The 21,228-nt window shown below is 38.5% G+C and overlaps 1 protein-coding gene across 4 annotated transcripts in view; it reads right to left on the bottom strand.

The window, feature by feature from the left end:
• The window catches only part of VRK2 (VRK serine/threonine kinase 2), a 69,347-nt gene that overhangs the window by 10,353 nt on the left and 37,766 nt on the right, over nucleotides 1–21,228 (bottom strand). For all 4 annotated transcript variants that reach the window (XM_088149598.1, XM_007429437.4, XM_088149602.1 and 1 more), the window contains 2 exons: nucleotides 10,867–10,987; nucleotides 2,061–2,119 (listed from right to left, as the gene is read on the bottom strand). In XM_088149598.1, coding sequence (XP_088005724.1) covers nucleotides 2,061–2,119; nucleotides 10,867–10,987 — 180 coding nt within the window. The remainder of the gene's footprint in view (nucleotides 1–2,060; nucleotides 2,120–10,866; nucleotides 10,988–21,228) is intronic.

Genomic DNA, 21,228 nt, shown 5'->3' with positions numbered 1-21,228 from the left:
GAATAATATGAGTAACTTACTCAAAAGGCATGCAAGGAGATAATATGGATTACAATAAACAAACAACATAACACAATAGTTGTCTGAATTGGGCTAAAGGCATTAATGATTAAAATTACAGAAATACCAACTAAGGAGGCTGTAATAATGTTGGGTAGAAAAGGAGATAGGGATATGAAAAAATTATCAGGAGACTGCAGAGAAGTTAAATGGATTATCTTTACTACTGGAAATGTATGACAATATTCATATTTGAACTGATATACATAGAAAGGAAGTCATAGTGACATAAATGGTTCCTTGAAACTCAGTTGGCAGGACCAGGTGGTATATAGTCAAAATGTATAAATGCTGATCTTTTAACAATATTACATGTCCTTAAAATCAACCTCTGTACTGGAAAAAGTACTAGAGGAAAATTAGTCTTTGAACCAGAGAAAGTACAGTAGCTAATGGATCTAGGGAGCAATCTAGGAAATGACAGGCTGGTTAGTTTAATATATGCTCCAAGTGAACTATTAGAAGCATTAGCAGAAATGTTATCAAGCCAGTAGGACAAACCTTGCCGAAGAATGTTTGATTGTTTTTGCAGAAACTATCGCACTAACGGTTCAGGGTTCTTCTAAAAGTGTCAACAAGCCTCTTCAAAAAGAGACTGGAATGGACATTGTTTACTTGAATTACCAAGTATTGATACCACTGCTGTTCATAATCTGGATCTGGCCAATTTTTCTGATTACACCAAATAATTCAAGCCACTTAAAACAAAACAGATTAGTCAAGAGTTTCCAGCAAGGGGAATGGGCATTAAAACAGTATATGTACTCATAGTGATTTAACATTTTTAAACTATATTAAGAAAGTTTGCCTAACAGATAACTTTAAGGAAGTAGACATATCTTGGTAAGTGCTGTTCAGCATTTTATGGGGACCAAAAAATCCATTATCACATGCAGGTTGATGGGATTTCAGCCAGCTGACTGGAAACTGACTTTGAGATTGTGACGAAGGCTCAGTATCAATACTGAACCAGTGTTCATCTCTTATGAAAAAGACAAATTCCATGTTGGCAATCATTAGGAATTTTAAAAAGTGCTCTTACACAGGACATACATTGAAGCAACTACTGTACCATTCCTTCCAGTAAGCTTTAAGTGTCTCTAACAAAATAATTTGGGCTTCACCAAACTGAACAGTGTGCTGGTATATATTATACACTTACAGCATTTTGGCTGCTTGTGTCATATAAATAACTGAACATTTTGTCTCAGAATTGTAGGAGCAAGTTAAATTGAACAGAAACAAATTAACACCCTAAAAGCAACACAGTTCTTTAACAAGCCAAAATAAGTATGGTGTCCAGTATCCACTTGTTTCTAACTGTTCCTTTCAAAAGTGACATCAGCTACATATTGTGGGATTTTGGTATTTTACCAAAAAAAAAAAAAAACCCAAAACAAAACAAAGCAAAACACTAGACCATCTATTCCAGTGTTTCTCAACCTTGGCGACTTTCAGATGGGTGGACTTCAACTCCCAGAATTCCCCAGCCAGCATGGCTGGCTGGGGAATTCTGGGAGTTGAAGTCCACCCATCTGAAAGTCGCCAAGGTTGAGAAACACTGATCTATTCCTTTATCTCTCACTGAAAGAAATATCCCTGTGGGATGTCTATAGAGCCTACATCACTCTTTTCTTTTTTAGAAAAGCACTCTGTCAGGGTTAAAGTAATTGATAGGTGGCCAAGGGTAAATTTTATGGAAGGTTTAAGAGACTCTTCTCGTTCAAGGTAGCTCTAGAATACATTGCAGTACACTGCACCCAGCAGAAGCCTAAAGAGGGAAAGTAAGGGAAAAGATTTTGACCAGGCCATAGCTCAGTAAGCTTGGAGGAAAGAGAAGAGTGTCCTTTTCTCTTCTACCCACTGTGAAGATACACATTTCAGTCATTTCAAACCAAGTTCAAAATAGAAAAGTTGGCCATTTGGAGTCATGAACCAACAATTTGAGTGGCTATCCTCAAGCGAGAAATATAATAAGGCTCACATGTGTTTACACTTACCGCAATATGTTCCTGCAGGAGCCCACCTTGTTACTGAATCTGGCAGTTCATCAAGGAGCCTAGAACCATAAGAATGAGCCACTTGTGAGACTGAGGGCAAAACTGGTAATCCTCCCTTTGGATATCTTTCAGGATATCTTTTCTCTTTGGGAACCAAAAATAGCTAGCAAATCTCTCTCTTCTATGTTAACTCTTTAGAGACAGGAATTAGACTACACAGAATTATGGCCAAGAAAATAAATTCACAAGAGCTCCTGCCAAAATCTTTGTAACTCTGAGGGAAGAAATTCCTCCCAGGATAAATTTGCTTTCTTTCCTATCAGGCTATAGATTAATAGCTGCTTTTTAAAGGGTTCAGCACAGTTCACCTGACTCCTCCTTGTTGCTCACAAGTAGATTTTTTACACAGATGGTATTTGATAAATTTGCTATTCCTATATATTCAGTTCAATGAGACTTATTCCCAAGTAAGTATATATAGAATAGCAATCTAAGGTAATTCCAAAACTGTACCGAATCAAGAACCAGGGAGTTTCTTGCTTAAAGAATTTATAGGTTAAACTGTACATCCCTTTCTATAGCAAAGAATGCTATAGCAAAGATGATGCCTACCTTTTAATCAAACTGATATGTCTTTTCCAAAAGTTATATCTAGAAGCTAAGGATTGAGAGAACCTTGGAATGTGTGCTTATCACATGCCTTCAAATCTTCCCTAAAAGATGACTTTTAACAGAGGGAAGTTTAAACAAAACATTAAAAAAGAGACAGATCAAAAATGGAACTCAAGGGTTCCAATGTATTAGCTTCTTTTTGCTAGGAAGTCTCCAGTGGCTTTTACCCCCTAACTTGACACTATTAGCAAAGTTTGTACTGTTTAGAAGCTGGTGTGAAGTCAACATGTCTGTCATTGCCTATAATGTACAGGCTTACAGAAAAACGATCCATGACAGTGTCTACATCTTTCCTTCTGTGCTAAAGAATGGGCGTGCACACACACGCCATACAGAAATCCAACAGCCCAAAATAAACACATTAGAGCCTTTACTACTAGAATGTACAAATTGCTGGACTAGATCACCGTCAGTTCCCTTATGCCCTAAAGGCAGGAATCCAAAGGAAAGAATCCGTGGCAGGTGGCTGCCCAGCCTCTGAGCGCATCTAGCAAAGGAGAGATCACCACCTCTCATAGTAATTGGTTTCACAGTCCAAATGCTCATATTAGTCTTTGTATAGTATGAACACACGATATTTAGGACTAAAAATATTTATTTAAAGGTCTTTTCAATGCTATGAATTCAACAAACTTATATAATATTTGTTATATCAATATGGCTTTTTAATTTTTTCTTTTTTAGAGTTAATTGGTAGCTTGGGAAATGCAAAAAAAATTTTTTTGTTATTTCTGTAACTGCAACAGTTTTAAGTAATCATCATTGTAACTGTAAGGAAGATTCAAGAGTAGAACAAGTTACTAAGAGAGATTCTGCTGTCTACAGCCTTTGCATTTTTTCAAAACAAGACTGGCCAGTAATTAAGTATAGCTTTAATAGGAAGTTCTGCCGTACAGGGAAGGAGCACTATATGATGAAACTTACTGTAAAAGAGGCAGTAGAAACAGAAAGTCCCCTACTGGTCAAGATATGGACCCAGCAATATATGGGGGAGGGGAAAGCATACTAGCCAAAAGTTAAAAAAAAAAAAAGAATAGCCCATGTGCAGACAAATCTCTAAATCTAAGCATCTGCTCCTTCAAAAGGTTCATGTATGTTGAATGTTTGTCAAATCTAAAAATAGATACTAAAAGTCCTCACTGTAAAATGGACCTATCTCTAGGCAATGTTGCATTCTAAAATAAAATGTCTAAAACTACCATTGCAAATAAACTATAGTGATCTACTCCAAGCCATTCCTTGTATCCTTACATCACCAGTGAATTACCTGCAACTGGTTAAATCAAAGGCAGGTAATTAGATATAGTCAATATCCCAACAATACCTTTGTGCTAGTACAAAGCATTTCCATTCAGGTGAGGCAAGGCAACTGATGTTTGCCAGTCTCCCTTTCTTACTCCATCCATCCATCCTTCTATCTATCAAGTCAGTTTTGACTTCTGGTGACTACCTAGTCAAGTCCCTGCAGTTTTCTTTGGCAAGGCTTTTGGAAGTGGTTTGCCATTGCCTCCTTCCTAGGGCTGAGAGAGAGTGACTGGCCCAAGCTGGCTTTGAGACTAAGGCAGGACTCGAACTCACAGTCTCCTGGTTTCTAGCCTGATGCCTTAACTATATTCCAGAGATTTCCCAACCTTCCAAAGCAGCTTTGGGGACATGGGGGAATTATAATGGGAAAATACACCATGGAAACAACTACTTCTTAACTTCATTTTTATGCAGGTTTAGACTAGATATGCATAGCAGACCCTGAGAAAATAGCAAGAAAATTATTGGGAAAAAAGAAGCAATTGATGGACGTTTAACTTTTGCTCCTTGCCACTTCTCATTTTTCTCCGCCTCCAATATCGTAGTATTCACTACGAGAACTGGCACAGGCAGAGATCCTGGACTCTCAAGAATCACTACCAGATATGCCTCCACTTTCATCTATCCAGCATTCCTTATTCCAGCATCCAAAAGTTTATGTAAAACACTGGCTGGGTTACACAGTACACTTCACCAGGCCAGTCAAACATCTATCAGTTGCTTTCATGTAACATATTAAGCTTGATTAATTTTAATTGCTGGATTCCCTAAAAAGCCAGAGAGCAGGGATCAACCTCACAAATGGCCAGGGAGAGCTTTGAGAGAACAGTATCCACTACATTAGAATTTGCATGCCAAAACTAATCCCAGATAACAAGGCTAGACATTGCCCCAGTCGCCACAACACACTGTCCATGCGGAGGTAAGATTTTGGCAAATCTGAGGGACAAAATGCTGTGCTAAACTGTCATAGCAGCCAGAAGGGAATTGGCCATCTGTAACAGGACTTCTGAACAACAACGCACCAAAGCAATAAGGGAGGAAAAGTTAATTATGCTTTGCCTCCTTTGTCATGGAATCAGCTTGAATGTAACTCATTCTTGTGCTCAGTCAGATTCACCTTCTGTCTTCCTCCACCAGCACTGTAGGCATCTCTTCAGTTGTTTCATTTCCCAGAGCCCTTCAGCAAACCAAGGGGCCATCCTAGGTTGGCCAAAGGAGAGGAGTTGCTTGGGGGCAATTCTGTCAAGCATCTATATCACCACTTGCTGCCAGTGGCTAATGAGGAACATAGCGGAATGGTCTGCAAGATCCCTAGGAAAATTCTCATGTGCCTGCCGGAAATTACTCAGATCTATATGCACCTCAGATGAACCATCTGAACTTGGTCTGAATGTTCTACAGAGGTTATGGGTGGCAATTAATCTCATCTGTTTTAAGGAGTCATCTAACCAAAGGAAAGGGCTGATAAAGATGCCCTTCACATTCACATCACCATCCATTTGCTCTGAGATGAAAGTGAGGGCTCACCTGTGCCCGCTTACATATACTGGGCCAGAGATTACCTAGGACAAGCCCATGGTCACCATGCAGACCATGAATTCACAAGCATTACTTGAATCAGCCCCAAAGGCATGAAAATTGAAGTCACAGAACACATGGCATTACACATCAAGAACCCAAGACCTTCTGGATTAGGTGATTGGTCATGTGTTCAGATAAAGGTGTTTGCGCAGCATACTACATTCTCCATCCATATCACAACAACAGGGCTACCAAGTAGTATTTAAAAGTATGGGAGAAAGCATAAGGGATAAAGCTTTTATTACACATCAGTTAAAAAACATTGCAGAATGCTCTCTGGTTGCAGAACAAGTGAAACAGTTCAGACATTCACCTGTTCTTGTTTAACCATTTTAAAAATCTAAGCACCACATAATCCCCATTCTGTGATTTATGTTGTCCCAGAATCTGAGGAGCTGCTTCTTTCCAAGTACAGTTGATCCTTGTTTAACAACCACTCATTCAGCGACTGTTGGAACTTGTGACAGCGCTGAACGAGTACTACTTATGACCGGTCCTCAGAGTTCCAGCCCTCACAGCATCCTAGTGGTCATATGATTGTGATCCGGGCTCTCAGGGCCTGGCTCTCAATTACAACATCACAGCAAGCTGCAGTCACGTGACTGTGATTTCTGATGTTCCCTGTCAGCTTCCCACAAGCAAAGTCAATGGGGAAGCCGGAAGGAAACTGGAAGTCGCAATCATGTGAGGTCCTCACTTAACAACCCACATGGACCTTGCTTAACAATGGCAACTGGGACTGCCATTCCTAAGTGCCACAGTCATGTGACATCCTGCTTTATGACCACGTTGCTTAGTGATGGCAATTCTGGTCCTAGTTGCAGTTATTAACTGAGGACTACCTGCAGTATTAATAATCTAAGTGAAATAGACTGACTTGCCTGTAGCAGCCTTCCCAAATCTGGTATTCTCCTGTTATTTTAGAAAATAATTCCCTTTATTCCAGAAAGACTAATGCATGCTAGAATCCAAAGCCATCTGTAGACAAAAAACTGGCTTACACCAGACAACTTTAGCTTTACAAATTCTCCAACAGATATCTTCTTCATTCCTTTTGCCCAAAATCCAATTAACTGGAGTTGTCAAAAACCCAATATAGCCATTTTGATAAACACTGCATCTTATCTGATATGAAAAGTTATCCCCTTCTAATAAATATAAAGTTGTTGCATATAAGCATTGAAAGGAGCCACAGAGATATGCAATGAAAACACTTACAAAACATTTTCTCTGTTTTAGGCTAGTTAATTTTTATAATGTGGCCTCACACCAAATATGATCATTAATCAGATAACACAGCTCAATGGAGAACTCATAACCACCCAAGTCTTTAACTGGGCATGAGAGTAACCAAATCAGGGAATTAAAAGCACTGGGTCTATCATTTGTCCTTCATTCCACATTAGCATCAGCAGTCAAGGTAAGAATTAAAAATATTTTTTATTTTATTTTTTTTAGGATAAAATCAAGAATCTTGCAGGGTGTGTACAGTGGGGCAAAAAAGTATTTAGTCAGCCACCAATTGTGCAAGTTCTCCTACTTAAAAAGATGAGAGAGGCCTGTAATTTTCATCATAGGTATACCTCAACTAGGAGAGACAAAATGGGGAAAAAAATCCAGAAAATCACATTGACTGATTTTTAAAGAATTTATTTGCAAATCATGGTGGAAAATAAGTATTTGGTCACCTACAAACAAGCAAGATGTCTGGCTCTCACAGACCTGTAACTACTTCCCTAAGAGGCTCCTCTGTCCTCCACTCGTTACCTGTAGTAATGGCACCTGTTTGACCTTGTTATCAGTATAAAAGACACCTGTCCACAACCTCAGTCACACTCCAAACTCCACTATGGCCAAGACCAAAGAGCTGTCGAAGGACACCAGAAACAAAATTGTAGACCTGCACCAGACTGGGAAGACTGAATATGCAATATGCAATAGGCAAGCAGCTTGGTGTGAAGAAATCAACTGTGGGAGCAATAATTAGAAAATGGAAGACATACAAGACCACTGATAATCTCCCTTGATCTGGGGCTCCATGGAAGATCTCACCCCGTGGGGTCAAAATGATCACAAGAATGGTGAGCAAAAATCCCAGAACCATGCGGGGGCACCTAGTGAATGACCTGCAGAGAGCTGGGACCAAAGTAACAAAGGCTACCATCAGTAACACACTACGATGCCAGGGACTCAAATCCTGCAGTGCCAGATGTGTCCCCCTGCTTAAGCCAGTCCATGTCTGGGCCCGTCTGAAGTTTGCTAGAGAGCATTTGGATGATCCAGAAGAGGATTGGGAGAATGTCATATGGTCAGATGAAACCAAAGTAGAACATTTTGGTCTAAACTCAGCTCGTCGTGTTTGGAGGAGAGAGAATGCTGAGTTGCATCCAAAGAACACCATACCTACTATGAAGCATGGGGGTGGAAACATCATGCTTTGGGGCTGTTTTTCTGCAAAGGGACCAGGACGACTGATCTGTGTAAAGGAAAGAATGAATGGGGCCATGCATGTATCGTGAGATTTTGAGTGAACACCTCCTTCCATCAGCAAGGGCATTGAAGATGAAACGTGGCTGGGTCTTTCAGCATGACAATGATCCCAAACACACCGCCTGGGCAACGAAGGAGTGGCTTCGTAAGAAGCATTTCAAGGTCCTGGAGTGGCCTAGCCAGTCTCCAGATCTCAACCCCATGGAAAACCTTTGGAGGGAGTTGAAAGTCCGTGTTGCCCAGTGACAGCCCCAAAACATCTCTGCTCTAGAGGAGATCTGCATGGAGGAATGGGCCAAAATACCAGCAACAGTGTGTGAAAACCTTGTGAAGTCTTACATAAAACGTTTGACCTCTGTCATTGCCAACAAAGGATATATAACAAAGTATTGAGATGAACTTTTGATATTGACCAAATGCTTATTTTCCACCATGATTTGCAAATAAATTCTTTAAAAATCAGACAATGTGATTTTCTGGATTTTTTTTCCCATGTTGTCTCTCATAGTTGAGGTATACCTATGATGAAAATTACAGGCCTCTCTCATCTTTTTAAGTGGGAGAACTTGCACAATTGGTGGCTGACTAAATACTTTTTTTGCCCCACTGTATGTGTGTACATATGGTAAGGGGGCTGTTGGGAAGAAGATGTACCATCCTTTCATGGGGTTAACACCTGAGTGTAGAATTAATACACAATTTTTAAGGATTACATTGACTGAATACTGAATTGCATAAGAGGCAGGTTGTGGGGAATTGTAACGATCAAAAGTTCTAAAGGGGAAAATATTAAACAATACTGTACAAAGTCAACATTTACAGATGCAATCTGTATTATCTGCAGCCTGCAGGCTAACCTCCCTCCCTCTCTCTGCAGAGAGCCAGTGCCAAACTAAATGTGCAGATTGATTTCTTCAGAGCGAGCTATCCCTATTGTGTACCTCTGTTGTGACTTGCCCTATTTAAAAGTTTGCTGCCTTCGCCACTTGTAACACTTCATTGCAGCATAGCTGGTGTTCTGTGTTCCAAGGAACTGGCTGTGTGGGGCCCAATAATTCACTTACTTAGGTCCCAACAGTAAGAGCAAAGAGGCTGCAACACGCTCTACATTTTGCTGGGGCTAATTAGATTCTTTCAGGGAGGAAAGCAGGTGGAATTCTAGTTTTGTTTTGGTTTTCACACTTATGAATGGCCTCTCTGAAAATACTCTTTAAAAAGGATTGAATAAATGGCAACAATGAAACCAACATTAAAAACTAAGTATTGAGACCTTAAAAATAAAATGTATTTATTTGTATTTCAAATTTGTCACTGCATCTCACTGCAGATATGATAACTTATGATAACTTAAGAACAACCTCTTTTGTTTTTCAATATTCAGTCAATGCCACATGCAAATATGGGTTCCAGTCGAGCTAAAGGTAATTATAGAGACAAAGTCTTTGAAATAAATAGAATATTGTAGTTGCAACTAATAATTGTCCAGTTATATTCAGTGAGACTTTGCTGCAATATTATTATTCCCAAGGTTAGTCTGCGTTTTAAAAATTCCAAACAGTAAGATACTACTTTAAAGTAACATTCTTAGCCTCATAATAAAGCAGCAGCAAATAAAAGCATGCATCATAAAGTACACAGGGAGCTCTCTTTTCTTCACAGAGTTCTGTCTCCTGAAAGTCAAATGCAGAATTGTACGTAACACAGACTTAAAAACAGTTCCAACTTTTCACTGTGGGTAATCAAAGTGCCAGGAAAAGCAACACTGTACAGCCTGGTTTCATCTATTTAAAGAGATACACACTGCACTGTAGAGGACAGTGTACTGGAATTAGGGTGGACAAACCCAAGCAATGGGGTGCTCAAAACTAGCCATCTCACAATATTGTTGTGACAGCATGTAAGCCACCATCCTTAGAGAATAAGTCTAAAAAGTTTCATAAGAATATGTTCCTTGGAGAATAAGTGGGATCCAAGTGTGGGTGAATATATAGAGCAGCTTTACAGCAAAATCAGACTCAGTGTCAAATCTCTGAGGCTTCTTAGAGGAGTTCTCTAGGCTGAGATTGTTTAAGAAAAGTTAACTCAATGGGGATTAATCCTGGAGTCTAACACAAGCAAAACACATGGGTTCCCTCTCTGCCTATCCCAATAATTGGGAATGCATTACTGTTATCATCTGGGCAAAGGACAGTCTGGCCCACATGCTCTTGTTGGTAGAACAACAACTGCAGAAATTTTGTGCTTTTCCTAAAGAAGGAAAGGCTCATCTGTGATCCTCCTGGTAGCTTAGCACCCTTCTACTGTCACCTTCATCAGAGTTGCCAGATGCTGTCCTTTAGCAGAGACAATACAAAGCAGGTGAGGGAAACAACTCAACTACCTCCCCTTCCCCCCCCCCAACCAGGAACAAGGAGCATGTCCTCCAGTGGATTTCACAGAATATTTTTCAAATATTGAAATTAAAATAACAGCAATAAGCACAGTTAATATGTATTGCATTCTTGTAACTCTTTCAGAAATGTAATTTAGGGGCCAATGCTTTCCATCCTCCCCAAATGCATTTTATTCCATACATCTATATCTAGGTTTCCCTATTCTTCAATTTGCTGAGTTTTTTTGGGGGGGGAGGGGGAATTGATTCAATACAAAGATGATCCCCACACACGTTTTCTCAATATATATCTCATCCTTTTAACCTGTCCTGATCTAAAGAGTTAGGGCAGAACGTGTAATTAAATAAATAACTTTTCTTTACTTTGTTTTTGCAGCCTGCACAACGTTAGGGTGCTTCAAATTCCGCTCCCAGGGTAGACTTCCGCACACCCACTGCAACATACAGTAGCCCAGGATTTCGAGGTCTCCTCTTCTGGATGGTGCTAAATTGGGAATTTGAAGGGGGAAAGAGAAATTATCACTGGGCTAGTTTCCCCACCACCACCACCACCACCTTTAAAAAAAATAAATAAATAAAAACTGTAGTCGCTTAATGCAAATAGTCCAGCAAACGAGGGAATCAGGCAGAATTATGCCGTGTTTTTTCAGCTGTCCCAAGAACTCCAAATGGCCTGCTTTTGGCTGCAGTCCACAGACAGGCAACGATTTGTTGCTCCTGGGGAGGGGCAGCTTCCTCACCTCCTCCATCCCTTCGCTTGCCCTGTCACATGAACTTGATCCCCATGGCCTCTGACATGATCCAGACAGCCCATAACCCGGCACCAACACTTTCTCCAAGAGCCAGGCAGTAAAACAAAGAAATAAATGTCTGCTCCTAAATTGCTAACACATGTTCCAGGAAGTCCATGGGGTCCACATTGGTCATGCCGAGACCCTTCAAGAGCAGACTAAACAGTGATGGCCTTTCCTGCTCCACTAAGCCAGAGCTGCCTGATGGCCGATAGCATGACAACAGTGCCCTCTAGTGGGTTTACGACTTCAGCAGCAACATCTGCACAAAGAGACAGGAATATAGCTTGAAATCATAAACCCCTTGGCTCTTTTTGACTGAAGCTGTTCATCCAATTTAAATCTAGCTTTATTTCCAAACTATTACAAGCAAACCATTCAAGGTATGTAGCATGTAGTAGCACAGCTGACATAAGTGACAAGCTGTCTTAAAGGTATGTAAGTTTCTCATTGGCTCTTTCTAGTAACATACATCTAAACATTTTATTAAAGATAGATAAACTAAAAATCAAGCAGATATTAGTTAGACTCATGAGCTAGGGTTGCAAGAGAAGGAACACACACACACACCAGGATGTAGCAATCTTTTTTTCTAAGATTTTCTAAACAAAAAACAAAATTCTGTACTTACATATATTCAAAACATGTTCTTGAATTTGCAATAACAAATGGGGGGAGGATAATTAGCACTACAGAAATCAGAAAATCCATGCCTGGTAGAGATGACAGGATTTATAATTCAGGTTATCTGGAAGCCACTAGATGGGGAAAACCTGTTCTTTCCAACTCGATCGGCATTCTGTAGTAGGAATCTTCAGAGTTTAGATTCAGGAAGGGATGGAAGAGGCTGCAGAAGACTGATGACCCACAGAGGATGTGCCCATTGTTGACCCAACAATTTCTGTATTATGAACTTTCATTACAGAAATTTCTAGAGAGGCCCCTGAACACAATATTTAATTATAAAAGGTGACTTCTTGAAAGCCTAGTTCTAATAGAACTCAATCCATTACCCCCCACACATGCACAGCTCTCTCTGTTATGATGAAAGCACATAAATTCTTACATGTTCTCTCTATATTAACTGCTGCTCGACTACTGGATTATGAAAGACCCTTCAATCTAGCAGGATGCCATCTTATTGTCTTGAGGGTCATTTTTATCCTAAGCTAGCTTTCATTCTGTCCAAATCCAAAAGCATTGTTTCTGGTATTAAAACAAGCAAAATCAACCTTCAACATATACCATTCCTCTGTAGTTTTTTAGCTGAATTCCAATAGTGAAAATTTGACAAATTATTCCCATTCATGCCTACAAGTGCTAACACAATCACTTCACAGTTCTCAAAATATTAATCAAAAACACACTGCAGACATGGAGAAATTGTAGCTAATCTCCTAGAGAAGAGTTGTCAGAATTATGGAAATTGTACTTCTCATCTATCATCAAAGGAAAGTGTCATATTATATTTAGTCCAGAGTAAATGTCCAGTTGTTTAGTCTTCTGTAGCTTCAAAAAGTGAAACATTAGAGTGTCTAATTTGTCCAGTTCTGTAGATAGGCAGCAATACCAAAAGTATTTTTGATTTTCCAAATTTTAGATCTACAAGCCTATTTTTCTTCACTACTTTTATATTTATGTTAACCTACACAGTCACAATGTTTTGGAAATTAGCACATTTTCTAAATTCTCTGGTCTCCAGGAAAAAGAAAAAGGTTTGCTATTTCCTGTATTCAGTCCAACTCTGGTAAGATATACATACTAAAAATGAGTACTGTTAAAGATAAGGAACAGGAAGACTTTATTAAGCTGATTTAATATCAAATAGAAAGTTAGAGTGCACAGAATTTGTGTTGTCAGTTTGTTACCTTGAATTAAGTTTCTCTCCTCTTCATGGAAAAACAAAAAGTTTCATTTCTAAGCATATTATGTACCATATTATTGCATAATTATATGCAAAGGTGATTGCACTGTTCTTATCCTGCTTTTCTTCATATTGTGAGACTAAAATATTCTTTAATGGAAACACTGACAAATAACCATCATGCTGATATTGGAAAAAAGACCAGTAAAACATGCAGTCACAGAATTACTGGAGTTCCCCATTTTTACTTTAAGAAAAGATAAATCTGTGTATGTAAGAGGAGAAAATAACATGTTACATCCATTTTTAAGATGTCATAAACAAAGTGACAATTTGGATAATTTCATGTCTGAAAAACCTAATGTTCCTCTCTATAATCTAACACTTTTGTAAGCCTATATTTTGCTAACAAGAAGCCAACTTTCATTTAGAATCAGGTTATAGTCATTTTCTGTAGGCAAATAGGCTTCCTCAACTGGAACTATGAAAAATAGATACTGTATTTTTAAAAGACCAATAGTTTTTTCCCAAATAATTTAGTTTTAAAATGGGTCATCTTAAAAGTGCAGGATGTATAATATTTTTATCTATTTAACTTTTCCTTTGGGGAGTGGTCTTAAATTCAGAGTGGTCTTGTTTTCATGAATAATTTGACTAAGCCAAATAAGTATTTTTGTGTGGTAGTTGTTTAATAGCATAGATGGTACATTTTAAATTTCTACACTTTATAACTCACTTTTACCTTTTTCACAAAAAAAGTACCACAATAACTGTTTTACAGAAGTGTAACTATTGCAGCTGAACCAATTCTGTTGCAATTCTAAGTTCCTTAGAGCAGTGTTTCTCAACCTTGGCAACTTTAAGATGTGCGAACACATCCACACATCTTAAAGTTGCCAAGGTTGAGAAACACTGCCTTAGAGGAATGTGATGGACAGCACAGAACAGCCAGCAATCAGCAGTGTAAAGAGGAGGACAGAATTTCAGGCACAAAGACTTGATGCCGAGCATTTCTCATTAACGAAAAGGGTTCCAAGAGAGGAGAGAGTACATATTGTGGTTAACAAATGTAAATGCAGATTTTGGTGCCAATGAATTTAGCATGCTGAGAATTTAGCTTTCAAGTTTCCAGTGCTTTGGTGTGTATAGGTTGTTTGGTAAAATTGTGGAAGTCAAAATTTGGTTCTGGAGTGATGCTTGGAAAGGAGCAAGTGTTCGGCGATAAAAGGTACCCCCCTCCCCCCATACACATGTATACTGCAGTCACTACCAAACCTATGAGATCCCCCCCCCCCCGTTACATGTAAACTGCTTAAAGTGCCCTTCTGAAAATATTGACGCTGACTGGCCACAAGGGGAACAATCAGTGAGAAAGCTGGGGCCCAGTAAGCCAAATTGTTTCTATTCACTGACCATATAGAGATAGTAATGTCTAGCATGCTGACTTAGTAGGAAGGGATAAATAATAATAAGGTCACGCAGATGCGTTTATCAAACAATCCAATGTTATGCTGTAATTTACACTGTGTCTGCCCTTCTCTTTGTCTTGCTTTGTAATGTGGTAGACCACGGGTACATAAGCTCTGGTTCTGCCTCTGCTTAGGGCTGCCCAATGAGCTGCCAGCGCTTTGCTGGGAGTCTAATGTACACTGTATTGTTTGCATGCCTAATAAAATTACACTGTATCTTCAAAGTGCTTTGGTTGCTTTAGGTGAGCCAGGTTTTGGCCACAACAGCTGAAAGGGGGAAAGAAAGTAAAATTTCAGTGCCATGCACAAACACTAGCTGCTTTTTCATAATAATTTTCTGCAAGTTTCAAAAAGCAAACATGCTAAAGATGCTTTATGTATAAAAACTGTATTAAATTTACAGTTCCTCCTGCAGCAGGAGTCTTTATTCCTCCCCATCCAGAAACATGAAATACACAATGCTCAAGAGAAAGATGAGGTCTTACCACAGCACTGTGGAGCTGAATGGGCAACCCGTGAATGATCCAAGACTGCAAGGCAGTTCCCAAGTACCTAAAGAAAAAAGTGGGCTGGAAACTTCCAGCCACCGTTGCATTTAGCCTACTGCTAACAACCTTACAATGCCTGCAGCAGGAGTCCTTTCAATTTTGTCTTTCCATTGCATGGAACGAGGTGCAGCCTTGGGTAGGAGTGGAGAAAAGGAGCTTGGAAACAACTTCAAAATACACCAGCAATCCTTCTGATGACATTAGTCTATAAGCATTTTTCTACATGAACAAGGTCTGGCCAAGAAAGAGGAAGGACAGATCCTCTTTCTGTCCTTTCCTATTATAAATTCTTCAGGACCATGCCATGGTCTGTGACCAAGCAGATATTAGTTTCTTTCCAGAACTAGGGAAATAATTGTGATATAAAAAGTTGCTGATATTAAGTATGAAGCTTGTTTATTTGCAAGAAGCAATATGCAAAACATTTTACAATACATTTTTGAATGCCACACAATTATCCTTATGATCAGTAGAAATCAGTTCTGTATAGATATATTTGTTTTTAAAAAATCATAAAATACAATTATTTATTTTCAAATTACCTCTTGCTTACATGAGCAAAAGAGCAAATGACATAAAAATAAATAATTTAAAAGTACAGCAAAAGTCTAGCAAATACGCTTAAGATAAAAATAGTAAATAGAGTAATAGGAGGCATGCTTATTTTAGTAAGTCCTTGGCACTGAAAGCACATCAAACTTCTGATATCATTGCTAGAAAATCCTGCCTACGTTTTGCAGAGGGAGATTCAGAGAAGGGGTTCCAAGGAACAGTACACTGTTCAGGCTGTTCATGTACAAGAAGGGGTCCTTGTAACAGATTCAGCAATTTTCCACTCTTAGCCAAAACATAAAACATCTTCTCCACCCAAATCCAATTTACTGTATCCTGGGCAATGCTGGGCAGATGCTATTCCCTCACAGCCAGCTTCTCTACTGCAACAACAACACAGGATCAGGTTGGATAAGATACCAATACAGTCTGTGGCTATACTGGCGATATCTTCTCCCAAAATATATTATACCATCACCATGAAAATCACCTAAATGATCTGCCCATCTCATTCGACTGCATCATGTTCACAGAATCATAAGTCCTGTGTTAATGATTCAGTATGCAATGAAGCCAAGGGAAAAATGTGGACCCCCTTATTTTAAATTAAGAACCATTTTCTATTACCCAGGGTGTTTCTTGCTGTCAAGGATCCCTGTTTACTTTAAAATCAGGGAGGCTGGACAAAACAGCTTCTCTGTTGGTGACTGGCAGAGCAAATGTTATATTTTAGTAGTTGGCTATTCTGCAAAGGTTTCTCACTTCTCACTCAGCGTCTCCCATAAGTGAAGAAATCTTGCATTTACAATGTATCCCCAATAATAACTTGTGTTGCTTTATAAATGAAAAAAGAGTTAAGGTATTTGTTCAACAGGCATAAAACAACTCAATACTTTTTCATATGTGACATTTATATTCACGTATAAAATTCTCAACCAGGACAGAATGAGCCTAAATCCATCCTTCGCATATAGCCAATCTTGATTACTTCAATTTACAGATATGGTCAATTGACCAATCAGTAAAGTTATACTACCACTGGACTATTCCAATGTGATTTCCATGGGTCTGTCATTGAAAACGGTTGGGAAATTGCAACTGGTGCAATTGGCCAGGTTGTTGATTGGTGGAAGAGAAGTCATGGTCCCTGCACTAGAAGATCTGCACTGTTACGTCTGGTCACAATTTTAAGGTGCTGGCATCATCTTTCCAGCTATGAACGTTCCCTGTTACTCAGATGAACAGAAGGGGATGCTCATGCTTAAGATCCTACTACCACCAGAACCTCATTAAGTATTTTAGAAAGGATGTTTTTCACGTGACCACTAAATTACAGGGTGCATTCTCTAGGGAGATGTGCTTGGCCTTCATTCTCCCATTATTTAGGAAGAGGGTAAAATACATCTATTTCACCAAGCTTTTAACTTTGTTTTTCATTATATTAACCTTATCATGTTTTATTCTCAGTATTTTTTAATTGCTGAAGGCTGCCTACAGCAGTATTTCTCAACTGCCGCAACCTTAAGGTGTGTGGACTTCAACCCCCAGAATTCCCCCACCAGCATGCTGAGGTTAAAGTTGCTGAGGTTGAGAAACACTGGCCTAGAGTATTAAAACAACAGAAAGGCAGGATATAAATTGAGAAATAAATAAATAAACAGACCAAACTAAATCAAATATAATTTCTAGCCAACCACATTACTAGACAAGAAATACAAAAGTTAATTAACTTGGTTAAGTAAATTTCTTTCACAGCTTCTACTGTAAGTTAGAATAAGAACCCCTTTTAATCTTAAGAAAACAGTATAAAAGTAATCAGGTAGAGCCAGAAAATTTGGCAATGGCCATCTAATGAATGGTTTCATGGCAGAATGGGGACTTGGACTCAGATTTAGGCAATGCGAGTTCAATTTCCACTTGCTACAGAATAAAGCTACATTCTCTTTCTTTTCAGATTTCACACATTTTTACTTACAATATTGATTTTAATTATGCCTTATGTAGCTTTTGTCGTCTTAATATTATATTGGTTATTTTTATACTGTATTTTTGTTATGTAAGCTGCTTTCAGTCCCAGCCCCAGAAAAGCAGTATTTAAATATTTTAACAATGATATTTATTCAGTGTGCTTCTACTTTGATTTAGTAGTCTAGTCAATGTAGTAATCTAGTCAATTTGCTGTTTTTTTAAAAAAAAAAACAGCTGTGCTGGTTCTAATCTGCTTTTTGTTATTGTTTTGCATTCCAAAAATCTGTGTATAATCTGCATTTTATTTATTGTCTTAATTTTGTAAGCTGCACTGTACATTTTTTATAACAGAAATAATATAAAGAAAAAAAATCCTCATAATAAATTTATCTCAAACTACATCAGACTGTTCCAAAGGCAACTCATTTCTGGTTGCTTCATGACCGAATGTGGTTTTGAATTCAAGTCTGAAATTCACATTAAGCTCCATATATGGAACTGCCCTGCTCTTATTTTAAGCTATGAACAAACATGCTTCTGTGTTTTCCCAAATTAATAAAGCATATTGAGATGTTGATTTACAACTCTTTTAGAAAAAGAGTAAAGCTGTTAACATCAGTTTTGTAATTCAGTTGTTAAAGAAATAGGACAGACAGCACCTGAATTGTCTCCCCTTCCATTCCTGGCTTGATATACACATACTGGAACAAATTTAATTCAGACAGTTCATACTCCTCTGATGTCCATCAATGATGGCAAATTAAAACCAGTCTTATGCACTTGGTACGCAGAGCCTAGAGTATTTAAAAGAAGCTCGATACGTTGAGCGCAGTATATCTCCTGAGAAATTAGGTATTGACTGCATGCCTCACTGAGTAGAAAATCTACAAAAATCCATACACAGCATTGACCCAAATATTACTTTTTAACACTAATAACAATGTAACAAATTTTTAAGAGGCATGCTTGATACAGGTATAATTCTCTTTAATTATCAAGAAACAAGCAGGAAAAAGCAACACTATTTTCACAATGCAGCATTTCAAAAAATGAATGCTCAATAAAATGCAGTCAGGTTCCATGATAAAAATAAGCCAATTGTATAGTTGCTTAGAGCATCGGTCTTAAGGACAAGAAATTTAATCTGGAGGAATAGGAGCAAGAAATGCTAAATGTTTATTACTTAAACAGCGTTTTTATGAGTTTTCAGCTGTTTTTATTGTATTTGTCACAAGATAGTCATAATTCTACTTTAAAGGCCAAACAAACCTAGTTATGCATGCAGGACAGAATTTTTTTTTTTTAATTCTCATCTTAGGAACACAGGCAGGTATCATATTATAAGCTGATCCATTAATCCATATAGCCCAGTATTATTTATATTGGATAGTTTCATATAGGACTGTTACTTAGGTAAATCAGGGACTAGAATGGAACTGTTTGTGTAAAAAGCAGGTGCACTGCTTGTACCACGCAGTAACACTCTAGCAACACCTGCCATTCCTTCCAATGCCTTTCCTTTTCCTGCCATACCCACTCCACAATGTGTCTGAGGAGTCCCTCCAGAGAGATTCCTACAGGGCAGCCAGGTGGAATGGCAGGACCCCTCCTGAGGACTGGGAAAGCGATGACTCCAGGAAGTAATTGCTGGAGGCTAATGTGATAGTACTTGAGGGCCCATCCATCACCAGAAGGGGCTGCTTTGTTGTGCCTAACGGTAGGAGTGGCCAGGGACCTCTGAAACATGAAACTCTTGAACTGTACCGCAAGCCATGAATGAGCGTTCCTATGGTCTGTATGTATGACTCAGTGAAGGAAAAGAATAGATCTCAGGGTGGTGGTATGGGGGGTGGGAGGTGGGAAGAAGCCAGAGAGTTTGGTCTAAATTAGCTGATTAAGAAAGCTCATATTCTAGGATTGCTTCCATAGCATGTGAATGGTTATAGCAGATTTTTTAAATACAAACTAGTTTAGTTATGTTAAATGTAGATGGAACTTGGAAGTAGTCAATATTTATTATTAATATCTATTGCCGCACAGAAAAAAATGTTAGAGAAACAGTTTTATCCCCTTAGAAGCTAAAATTGGAAACTATTTCCAAATTGCAATCAGATTTTAAAATACATCATTTTTCCACATACTTTTAACTGCCTACAACCACAGAAACAGAAAGAAAATGATTTCTGCAGTGATGAAGTACAATCCCATCCACTGTGGGAATGTTCTCTTGTCAGAATACATAGGCAATTTCTCCTTAAAATATAGAACAACTTCTCTTTAGGGACTTAACTATAACAAAATAAATATGCCAGTTGTGATTCTACAAGGACTTTTAACCCTCTTGGCTTCCTATCTTATTCTGCAGGAAACCAATTCCATATTCAAAAGGGTGCTTCACACTTAAAGAGAACGTTTTCAATAGCAAAAATTTGGGAAAAAGCAACTCAGAAAATACTCTGCCATGAAATTTCTAAAATGTAAGTATCACACAGAGCTTGATAATTTGAGAAGGCTACCTTTTGCAAAATTAAAACCTACTCGCCCCACACATTTCTAGCTCTCAAGAGTATAAACCCTGGAGGATACATGTACGATTTGCTTTTGCAAAACTAACACATTAAATAACAGATGATCTGACCACAGACCTAGAACACATCATATAAATGCTTTTGATTTAACCTTGTCCCAGATCTGAGCGATAGTCCCCTCTTGCTCAGGGACAGCAAACAGCTCAATGTCCACCCAACCAGTGGCTACAAATCCCTATTTTTCATTCAATAATTCTGCATGAAATCTTGGAGTTGCCTTTCACCAAACAAGGATTCCCCAGCTCTGAAAAAAACAAAAACAAAAAACAACACAGCACCAGTAGACTTAACAGATTTTCATTCTCCTTATCCCATTGTCCGGATCAAGAACTGCTTGGCCATTATAGCTTCTTTACTCCAAAATGCTTCTGGTAGGTCAAACAGTGCAATTGTCTCAGCATCAGAGAGGCACAAGAGTCCCATTTCATTTTTCCTAATGACCAGCCTTAAACGACTGCAGGTCTTAACAGTGCTGGCAAATTATCAAGGCCTTCTACATTACATGGTCAATGGTCCTTTTAATAGAAAAAGCAATAATATATAGTTGTTTGCGCCAAGTAAAACTCGTTAGAAAGTATTAGTTTAAGATAACAGTTCAGGAGCTATTAACAACCACAAATGTTTGCAGAAACAACTCTCTCCCCCTCCTCCCTTCAAGTGAGCTGCAGAAGATGAGGGATGTGAAAGAAAGAAAGAAAGAAAGAAAGAAAGAAAGAAAGAAAGAAAGAAAGAAAGAAAGAAAGAAAGAAAGAAAGAAAGAAAGAAAGAAAGAAAGAAAGAAAGAAAGAAAGAAAGAAAGAAAGACTGTATTTTGTACCATAAGTGGCTGGCTGGAATTTTGTCGTTGAAGTTCAACAAATTTGGAGAAGGCTGAGTTACACTGACTTAAGCTGGAATGTGGACTATGAGATGAAGTTAAAAGAAATTAGAGATGAGGTGGGCATT

Source organism: Python bivittatus, unplaced genomic scaffold (assembly GCF_059951505.1).
Source record: "Python bivittatus isolate LINGU-HERP-01145 unplaced genomic scaffold, Pbiv_v1 ctg000020_np1212, whole genome shotgun sequence".
NCBI lineage: Eukaryota > Metazoa > Chordata > Lepidosauria > Squamata > Pythonidae > Python > Python bivittatus.
Note: the sequence above shows the minus strand (reverse complement) of the source record. Positions and strands in the feature narration are given on the sequence as shown.